The sequence below is a fragment of the Mustela lutreola genome, chromosome X (genome assembly GCF_030435805.1).
Source record: "Mustela lutreola isolate mMusLut2 chromosome X, mMusLut2.pri, whole genome shotgun sequence".
Lineage (NCBI taxonomy): Eukaryota > Metazoa > Chordata > Mammalia > Carnivora > Mustelidae > Mustela > Mustela lutreola.
The window spans coordinates 116603010-116613878 of NC_081308.1; the positions used below are offsets into that span (position 1 = coordinate 116603010).

Below are 10869 nucleotides of genomic sequence, written 5' to 3' on the forward strand. Positions count from 1 at the left end.
GACTGAGGACTCTCTAAGAAGCTGAGGGTTTTGGAGGTGGGGGTTGAGGGGTGGGGTGATCCTGGTGGCGCCTATTAAGGAGGGCATGTTTTGCATGGATCACTGGGTGTGGTGCATAAACAATGAATTTTGGAACACTGAAATAAAATAAAATATTTTTTTAAAAAAGAAAATCAATGCCCATTATTAGGAAAGTTGAAAGTGTTCATGGATATGGATACAATAGTAGCAGCTGTGTGGAAGGCAGTTTTAACATGTATCAAAATCCATTAACAGATGAAATCCTTTTTATTTTAAGATTTTAATTTTAAGTAATGTCTACACCCAAGGTGGGGCTCAAACTCACAACCCCGAGATCAAGAGTTGCATGGTCTACTGAGTCAGCCAGGCAACCCAGATGAACACCTTTTGATCCTAGAATTCCACCTGTCAGAATGTACCCCAGGGAAATATCAGAGAAGCCTATAAAGATATGCACACGAAGATATTAATCTCTACATTGTTTATACTTGTGAAAAATTTGAAACCATCGAAATATCCATCCGTTAATTAGTGGCCATCCATAAGGAATAATACACAGCCCATAAGGTATCAACATGGAAAGATATGCAAGATATATATATTTAAAGCCATTGGCTCAGTCCTTAAGCATCTGCCTTTGGTTCAGGTCATGATCCCAGAGTTCTTGGATGGAGTCCCACATAGGGCTCCCTCTCCCACTGCCCCTGCTTGTGTTGCGTCTCTCACTGTCTCTCTCTGTCAAGTAAATAAAATCTTTTTAAAAATTTTAGAGGGGCGCCTGAGTGGCTCAGTGGGTTAAAGCCTCTGCCTTCGGCTCAGGTCATGATCCCAGGGTCCTGGGATTGAGCCCTGCATCGTGCTTTCTGCTCAGCGGGGAGCCTGTTTCCTCTCTCTCTCTCTCTCTCTCTCTCTGCCGGCCTCTCTGTCTACTTGTGATCTCTGAGTGTCAAATAAATAAATAAAATCTTTAAAAAATTTTTTAGAAAAGTCACTCAGCTTCACTGTTAATTAAAATGAATGCAAATTAGAGGAATAATGAGTAGTGATTATTGCCTTTCATATTGGTGAAAAGATGCCAAGATTAACACTCAGTGTTGTATACAGCCCTAGTCTCATTGATCAACCATATGTATTAAAAAGCAAAACTTTTTTGACCTCAAACACTAAATATGTTTATATGATTGTTTTTATAAATAAAAACAGGATTATATTCCTCATTCTTTTCTGCCAATTGAAAATTCATGTGTACATTGATGTTCTGTGCAATAGTGTTTGCAATAAGAAAAAGCAGAAATATTCAGAATCTTCATCAGTAGAGGACTGGTTAAATAAATGACTAAATATCAACATACATGTTAGGGGAGTGATCAGCCGTTCCAGAGAGTGAGGTAGTTACGTATCATTGACATGGTAAGAGCACTGTATGAACATATCAAATCTGAAAGTATACACAGAAAACGGAATGGTAGTTCGTGGCGGGGGCGGGGTGAGGAATGTGAAACTAAGTAGGGAATCTGTTTCCCATTGTTCTAATTGTGCTGTTGAAAATGTCTTAACAACTTGTCTGTATAACTTTTCCCTTTAGAAGCACGCTAAAGATCTAAAACCAAATTTCCAAAGTCACTGGAATCATTAAAGCAGAAGGCAAGCATTTTACGGTTGAGAAAATGAATTAGGTTTTGTGTGTTCGTACTTGCTCACAGTTGAGGATTGAAAAAATTCCTACAGGGATTTGAGGCAACAGGAAACGGGTTCATGCTTCTCAGCTATTGAAGATCATGTTTACGAAGGCACTCTTCTAACGTTTTGTGCAAGTTTCGTTTTGCTTCCGTTAAAATTTAAAACATAAAAAAAAAAAAAAGGACCACCAAGAGGAGGAAGCTGGGTCTCCCGGGAAAGGCACGTGCCCCTCCCCCTCTCTTCCCTCCTCCTCCTCCCCTTCCCCTCCCTCCTCCTACCTCCAGCCTCTGGTCCCCACTCCGCCCCCCCCCGGCCCCCCTCCCTTCCCCGTCCGGGGGCTCGCGAGCTCCGGCGCCCCGCCCACCCCAAGGCAGCTCAGCCTTGCGGCCCCGGCGCAACACCGGCCACCGCAGATCGTCGATCGCTGCGGCTGGGAAGGAGGGTGTTCGCGGTGCAGCGCGGCTGGCATCTGCGGCTGCCCGGTGGGCCCTCCGCACCGACTGCCCCCGCGCGCGTTTCTCGGTCCGTCGATCGGTGGGTCTGCACAGGTTGCTAGAAGCCCCTGGCTCCCGGCACCCTCTGGGAGGCGACACCAGACCGATGGCGGCTCTGTCGGCGGCGGCGGCGGCGGCGGCCCTGTCGGCCGTGGGGGTGCGGCTGTCGCGCTCGGCGGCGGCCCGCGGCTCGTACGGCGCCTTCTGCAAGGGGCTGACGCGCACGCTGATCACCTTCTTCGACCTGGCCTGGCGGCTGCGCACCAACTTCCCCTACTTCTACGTGGTGGCCTCCGTGATCCTCAACGTCCGCCTGCAGGTACACATTTAGGGCAACTGGCTTTGTGGCCTTCGGGGGTCCCGGAAGGATGGCTGGCTTCCATCCCCGGCTCCCCCGCTCTGGAGCACAGCGGCCAGTAGGGTCGCGCGGCGGACTCGCCCGGCTGCCTTCCCACCGCCTTATCTTTCCCTGTCAATGGGCGGCTAGAAATCATCGTTTGCAGAAAGCCTATAGCATAACCAAAAAAGCCGAAGATAGAATGAAAGGGTGATTCTCTAGGAAATAGTTCAAGGAGCAGGAAAGAACTTTAAACTCTGAAAATCCTCAGAAATACTTGCGACGTTCTTGCAACCGTAAAACCCCAAACAGCGCGAACGAGAGGAAAGCGACGGTGGTCCCAGGATGCCCGGGGGCGGGGTGTGTGTGTGTGTGGGGGGTAACAAGAGGAAAGATTGCTAAGGACCGAGAGGTAAACTAACTGTGTAACAACGGTCCAATTTGGAAAGCAAATCTCCCAAAATGGAATAAGATGTGAACAGACTTCCAGCTGAATGGAATGAATTCCAAGCCGTTAGATGGATTGAGATGGACGCTGGAGGGAATTAATAACTTGATGGAAGACATGTCTTCATCCCCCAAACCGAGTCAATGGCGAACAGAAGCTACAGGGCAAAACAAACATTTCAGACTGTGCAAGGAAAGCAGGCTTCGAAAGGGAAGCAACCTCAGACGCGGCCGGGTTTTGAACAGCTGCCAGGAGTGGGAGAAAGGGAATCAGCTCGATCACGGATGGGCACGTGCGGCGCTCGCAGAGACAAGTCATCCGGTGCAGCTCAGCTCTGCAGTGAACCGTATTTGAATAATCATTCCGATGGAAACAGAAGTTATGGTTTTCCGTCTTTAGACCAAATCTGTCAGCTAAGCTGGGAAGACTTCACGACGGTGGTAAGACCGGATAGGAAGGTTAGCCTCTCTTGGACAGTTGGGCAGACAGGAGGAAATGGAGCGGTGGCGTTATTCTCACGAAGCAGGAAGTCCAGATGGTCTCTAGTTCAAAGAATAAAGCAGGTTTAGGGATCCTATTATTAAAGCAAACAAGGTAGCCAACAGGAGATTTAAAAATAATGATTCAGCCATAGTGAAGGGTGGAGGGGATATTGGGAAAGCAGGAAGTTAGAATTCCTTCTGTTACCAAGTCAAAAAAGTAGTAATAAAAGCATATTCTTAAGAAAGGAGGTAACCACTAAACAGGTGTAAATGTTTTTGCCTCTGGCTTGGGGAACTGCATTGAGCAGGATGGGCAGGGATTTACTACTTTTCATTATATGCCTTTTTTTCACTCTTGGATTTTTTGCAAACTATGTATGTATTGCTTTGATTAAAAATTAAAAGTTCTTAAAAACTGAACTGACTGCAGTTAGGAGAACATTTGGGGGAGGGGGGCCGGGAATCGCCTCAGAAGGCCAGAGAGATTCTGCCTTCCTACCTTTGTGCAGCCCTGTTATGTGCACGTGTATCCTAAAATGTTTCTGAACGATCCCACGGAATATGATTCCCTTGCTTTCCATGCAAACATTAGACTCCAAGGAAAAGCTTTTAAAGCCCAGAGCTTCCTCACTCCCTGAAACTGCATGAGCAAATTTCTGCAGCAACGTATTTAAGGTTAAAAAAAAAAAAAAAAAGATTTATTTTATAAAACTTGAGATTTTTCCAAACTGCTTTCCAGGTTTATTGAGGCATAAGTGACATATCACATTGTGTAAACAGAAGCTGCCCAGTGTGTTGGTTTGATTCACTTCTACACTGCAGTGGGATTGCCCCCAGCCTTTGCTGACCTCTCCCATCACATAATTACTGTTTCTTGTGGTGAAAACAGTCAAGATTCTGCTCTTAGCAACTTTCAAGTGTATAATAAAATATTAACTAGGATCACAATGCTGTGTCTTAAATCCCCAAAGTTTTGTGTGTCTTCTAACGGGGAGTTTGTACCCTTGGACTAACATCTCCTCACTGCCCTTTAGCCCCCATCCTCTGTTTCTGTGGCTTTGGCCTTTTTCGATTCCACTGATCCATGAGATCAGACTGAACACTGATGGACACTTCGACGAGGTGCTTACATTTTAGTATCGGTCGTAAGAGCAAGCAGGTGGAACAAACCAGATGTCCCATGCCAGTGTGGGGGTACAGGGCAGGCCACCCTGAGAAGAGCTGCCTTGGTATGACCTTGACTTTGAGTCAAAGGCAGTCAGAACCCAGCAGATGCCAGAAAAGCTCTAAACCTCCCCATCAATTGCCTGCCTGTACTGGGAAGCAAGCTTGAAACAGTCCTCTTTTTTTTTTTTTTTAAAGATTTTATTTGGGGCGCCTGGGTGGCTCAGTGGGTTAAAGCCTCTGCTTTCGGCCTGGGTCATGATCCCAGGGTCCTAGAATTGAGCCCCACATCGGGCTCTCTGCTCAGCAGGGAGCCTGCTTTCCCCTGTCTCTGCCTGCCTCTCTGCCTACTTGGGATCTCTCTCTGTCAAATAAATAAATAAAATCTTAAAAAAAAAAGAAAGATTTATTTGAGAGAGTATGAGCTGGGGGAGGGGAAGAGGGAGAAGCAGACTCCCCACTGGGCAGGGAGCCCCCTACACGGGGCTCGATCCCATCTGAGGACCCTGGGATCAGGACCTGAGCCAAGGCTGACACTTCAGGGCTTCAAGGATTGAGCCGCCAACGAGGTGCCCCAGAGATTCCTCTTTACCCAAAAAACTGATCTGCATACCAAGATGATCTTTGTTTTCCAATCATCTCCCCCCTTCCTAATGGTCTTTCTCCCCTTTTATTTTCAGACCCTACCCCTCTCCCTTCCTGTAAGCTTCGTGTTGCCTCACTGTTTCTGCAGTGTCCTGTCGGTGTGGATTCCCTGCTATTAAATTTGATTTTCTGTTAATCTATAGCATGTCAGTTTGAGTCTTAGTTGGACAGGAAGGACCTTGAAGGGCAGAGGAACTTCCTCCCCAACAGCAGGACTTTGGTTTAATAAAAATAGCACAACTATACAATGGAGTACTGTGTAGCCATTAAAAATAAGGGATTCTATTGGATCAAAGTGAAATGAATATAATCGATGGAAACTCCCCTCACAAATGGCTTGTGATAGAGCCAGTGGGACACACACACACACATACACACGTACAGATGTATACACGGATATACATTCGTAAACCCTAGCACTAAGTGGAGTGAAACGGTGCCTGGGTGGCTTAGTTGGCTGGGTGTCTGCCTTCAGCTCAGGTCATGATCCCGGGGTCCTGGGACTGAGTCCCATGTCCGGCTCCCTACTCAGTGGGGATTCTGCTTCTTTCTCTCTCTTTCTGTCTCTCTCAAGTAAATAAATGGAGGGACACCTGGGTGGCTCAGTCCGCAGCGTCTGCCTTCGGCTCTGGTCATGGTCCCAGGTCCTGGGATCCAGTCCCGCATCGGGCTCTCTGCTCGGCTTCTCCCTCTGCCTGCTTTTTTTAAACAAACAAATAAAACCTTAAAAAAAAAAGAATACTTGGAAATGCTAATGCACCCTTAGAGTAAGCCGTGGGATGTTCTAAGCACTATGTGTGTGTGTGTGTGTGTTTATATATATATATAAATATATATGTATGTATATATATGTATATATGTATATGTGTACATATGTATATATACAGTATTATTACTAATAGGAGGCATTCATTGTGATGATTAGTTTTTAATTGTGTTCTTATTACTTAAATTGTGAGGCCATTGCATTTTTGGTGTAAGATTCACTATCCAGTGGGTGCCACAGACGCTGGAATTTGGGGGAACCTGAGCTAGGCTCTCAATTCCTGGAAGCCCCTTCTAGCGCTACTGGCCTCACACAATGGAGGGCCACAGGGGCTCAGCCACTGACAGAGGATTTGAATTCTAACCAAGGAAACTCATTTATTTTTTAAAGATTTTATTTATTTATTTGACAGACAGAGATCACCAGTAGGCAGAGAGGCAGGCAGAGAGAGAGGGGGAAGCAGGATCCCCACCGAGCAGAGAGCCCAATGTGGGGCTCGATCCCAGGACCCTGGGATTATGACCTGAGCTGAAGGCAGAGGCTTTAAGGTACTAAGCCACCCAGGTGCCTGGAAACTTATTTTAATGAGATATTAAAAGCATTCCCGGGGCGCCTGGGTGGCTCAGTGGGTTGAGCCTCTGCCTTCAGCTCAGATTGTGATGTCAGGGTGCTGGGATCGAGCCCCGCATCGGGCTCTCTGTTTGGCAGGGAGCCTGCTTCCCCCTTTCTCTCTGCCTGCCTCTCTGCCTACTTGTGATCTCTGTCAAATAAATAAATAAATATCTTTTTTTTTTTTAAAAAAAAGCATTCTTTATAGCAAACGCTCAAATAAAAGCAAATTGGTCTCAACGTGGAAACTGTAACTAATTAAACATCACTTTATTCTCAGAAAACACATCTCCTTGCCCACGAACGAAGATCAAATACACACATTTCTAAACAATTACAGTTTAAAACTTTTAAACTGCAAAGAGCACAAGGCTTTTTGTTTTGTGTTTCACTTTTCAAATCATTTCCCCTAATTCCCCACAGGGATAACTTCTCTCACCCCACAGCCAAAAAAGCCCCAAACCAAAAAAACAACAAAAACCACAAAAGACAGCCTGTGTAACTACAGTATTCTTAGGTTTATTAACCTGTTCTCTTCCATGCTCATCCGACCTTCGAGAGCTGAATATCTCTGGCAAGGTTTACACTGACTTATTATAGTAAGAAACAGTTCTCTTGAGCACAGCTAATACTACCCTAGAGCAAGAGAAGATATCCTTTAACTCACACTCCCCTATGCAATCCTACGAAAGCATTGGACGGGTAGGAGCTCCTCCTGTCCATGCTAATATTTCCTACCTTGACTCTATCATTTCCCCCTTCCAGGGCCTCTCCTGATTTGACCAACATCTGACTTTACAGGCACAAACGCAGCTTCCAGACCCAGGACTTCTCCGCCTGGGCCTTCTCTGTCACCCTTGACCCCCTTCCTTGGACACGGTTCTGTGACTGCCTTCAGACTCAAGACTGGTTCTGGTCGCCTGAATGACTACTGGCATTGACGCCTTTCTCCGGCATCTCAAAAAGATTCTCTAGAATCCTTGTCCCCAAGACATGGGTAGAGGTGGTGGGAGACTTGTAAACTTTGTCTTCCAAGACATGACTTACCAGAAGTCTCATTTTGGGTGTTTCTACTGCAAATCTGAGAACCTCACTTCAAATCCTTCCTGAAAATGGCTTGAGAACCTGAAGGTCAGGTTCACAAGCCAAATTTTGTTGAACCGAAGGATGTGAATGACTCTGGGCAAGCTGACCAAAGTCTTCAAAGGTGGAGGCCACTGGACAAGGAAGGATATCCAATATTTCGGGGCTTTGCCAGATGCTAATGTCTTTCCATCACCTGTATTTCCACTGCCGTGGCCTGGAATAGTGAATCCCGGTGATTCCTGGCAGTTCCCAAAAGATGGGGATATTAAGTAGATAGAAAAGTAATGTAGAGAGTTATAACCTTGCACTCCTTAAATTTCTAACATGTACATACACCCTTCTAACATTTATAGGATTCTAAAAACACTTCCTCCCAGCATAACTTAATTACCCGACACAACCAAGAACTATGCATACAAACATTCCCAACTATCCTAGCTGGGGGTGAGGTGTTGGAGCCTCTGTTTATAGTTCAAGTTCTCCCAGTGATGACCCTTAATTCTCAAGCTGTGCCCTTATCCCAACTTGATATTGACATTCTGCAATACCATGACCTAAAGGGTGAATTCATCACTACTACACTATCCTATTTACAATACTAAAGAAGAGGTGAGAGAGTTGAAAAAGCAAACAGACAATCAACCGGGAAGCACAGGTGGAGGGTATAGTCCTGATTTATGCAAAAGCCACGAGGTGGTCCTGTCCGTTTATGACTTCTCTATCAACCCTGCGTGGTTTTGTTTTGTTTTTTTTTTTCCTTTCCTCCTGGGAATGCTCAGGTCTTCCTTCCTGAAGAGGCTGAGCCGTTGATGGTCCTCTATAGGATCACAAGCCTCTGTTCTGTGCCCCCTCGGGCTTGTAGTGAAGAAGGCACCTTGGGGTATCTCCTGGGTCTCGTTCATATTCCCACTTGTCTTCATTCTATAGCATGAACACCATGATCACCTGTTTAGAGCGACTCCAGCAGCTCAGAGTGGTTTCCAATTCAGTGGAACCATGGTTTCAGATCATACTGGATGTGTTTCTTCTGGGGAACTAAAACCTCGAAACCAGCAGAGTAGCAGGAATGAGAAGTCAAACTTGCCGATGGCTCAAGCACAAGGACCAGAAGCCCTTCCTTGATTCCCACCCATCTTTCAGGCTTGCAAATCTTGGCAGTGGGAGAAAGAGCACTGTATGTTGGTTGCTGGTTCATATTCTTTATTACATCCTAGCGCTCTGCCGTGATTCTCCTGCTAGGGCTTGCCACAGGCTGCATAGAGCTTCCTGGTTTACCCTCCAACATTTGGGGCCACTCTGGCATCCGCCAGATGATAAGGGCCAAGGTGCAGAGTGAACTAGCCCGGGAGCGGCCCCTGCTGGAGAGCCTGTTTCAGACGTGGGTGCACATGTTCTCATTACTCAAGCCTTGGATGGTGGCAAAGAAACTCTGCAGTTCCCATAATGATTCACTATGACATTTTACTTCGTCTGTTGATAAGGGGCGGGAGCACTCATTGATTCCATTTGCCCCTTCTTATGCTATACCCCCTTCTCCGGGAGCCAGGGAGCCAGCGAGGCTGTATACAGGAGGCAGACGCTGGTCTCAGGCTGCAGGTTTCTGAAGTTGGGAGGCCTGCCTGGGCAGCCTGTACCCGTGGGGTGAATAGGAAGAAAAGGGTGGAGGCAGCCTCCCACTCCGTACCTCTGGGCAACCCTCAGATGGCGCAGAAGGAGACTACAGTGCCTTCTGGGACACAATGTGCTGCAGTATAGAGCTCAGAGGAAACCACAGGACCTCTGGGGGGCCCTGGCAGCTGCCAGCCACTAAGGAACACTTCACCTGGATGGCCTGGGCTGGGCACTTGGTCTGGCGCGTTTCAAAGGGCACTCAGGGGCGCCTGGTGGGCTCCGTTGGTAGAGCATGCAACTCTTGATCTCAGGGTCGTGAGTTCAAGCTCACTTAAATAAATGAATAATTAATTACTTAATTAAAGGGCACTCAGATGTTCCTCCCTCTGAGGGGTTCTTAGTCACAGTGGTCGGGGACAGGGGTGCACCCAGAGGCTAAACATCAACAACAATAACAGAACGTTACTCTAGGCCAAGTGCAGATGTTGCCCAACGCCAAGTCTACCAGGTAACTGGTAGAATCAACCCAAAGGAGGGGCTCAGGGTCCCACCAGGCCCACTGAGCGGCAGACTCAGGGAAGAGCTCCATTTCCCCCTAAATGCCATCGGCACCCCCTCTCCTCCACGGTAGGTACTCCTGCAGGGGTGTTCCGGGTCCCTTGGCACCAGCATGGATGGAAAGGCACTTTACAAGTAGCCTCTGAAAGGTCTTGGTTGGTCTGGCTCCCAGTTGCAAGTTGCCAAGGTCAACGGGCAGAGGTGCTTTCAGAACAAGGCCAAGGGGAAGGTTCACCTGTGTTATAGCAAATTTCTCCCTCAGGTTCACCTCAGTGTCTCCCCATTATAAGGACCCTGAGTCAATGTCAATTGATTCATGCCTTGGGACTGTATGTGAGCTATTCCTCCGGCTGTTACACTGGTATGGTGATTCAAATTCTTGACGCCTCTGTTGGCCAGACCTGAGAATCTTTCTGGTTATACAGATCAACGGAGGCCTTGGTGGACTGTCCACGGATTCCATTCCTGGGGACTCCAAGCTTAAGGATCCGTAGTCAGAGGTCTCTGTATGTGTGGTACTCTGTTCGGGCCGGCTTGGCGATTGATACGGCATGGGCTGCATAGCTTAAGCAGCAGACATTCATTTTCTCCTAGCACTGGAGACTGAAGTCCAACCAAGATCAAGGGGCCCGCAGAGCTGGTTTCTGGTGAGGCCTCTCTTTCTGTTGTAGGAACAAGGCAGGTCATCCCAAGGAGGGCCACTCTGGCATGAAATTATTTTGAGCTGAAGGCAGCAGAGACCCTGTGGGCTCAAGAGACATTTTTGCCCCTCCTTTAACGACATAGAAGAATCTAAATCAGGAGGTCTTTCCCAGAATAAGAGTTATTACCAGAGATACATTTTATCTGAGAGACCTATCTGGATGGCAGGCCAAACATGTAACTACCAATATCTGCTCTTTTTATCACCCCATGAAATGCATCCCTTTCCTCTGAAGTCCCAGACCCCTGCCCTCTTCTGTTTAGTT

At 47.1% G+C, this 10869-nt stretch overlaps 1 protein-coding gene across 1 annotated transcript; it reads left to right on the forward strand.

Moving 5' to 3' along the window:
- The first annotated feature begins 2004 nt into the window (after positions 1-2004).
- On the forward strand, positions 2005-3882 carry LOC131821757 (small integral membrane protein 10-like protein 2A). Its single transcript, XM_059158061.1, has one exon. The coding sequence runs from the start codon at positions 2302-2304 to the stop codon at positions 2524-2526; it is 225 nt and encodes a 74-aa protein (XP_059014044.1). The 5' UTR covers positions 2005-2301; the 3' UTR covers positions 2527-3882.
- Positions 3883-10869: the final 6987 nt, after the last annotated feature.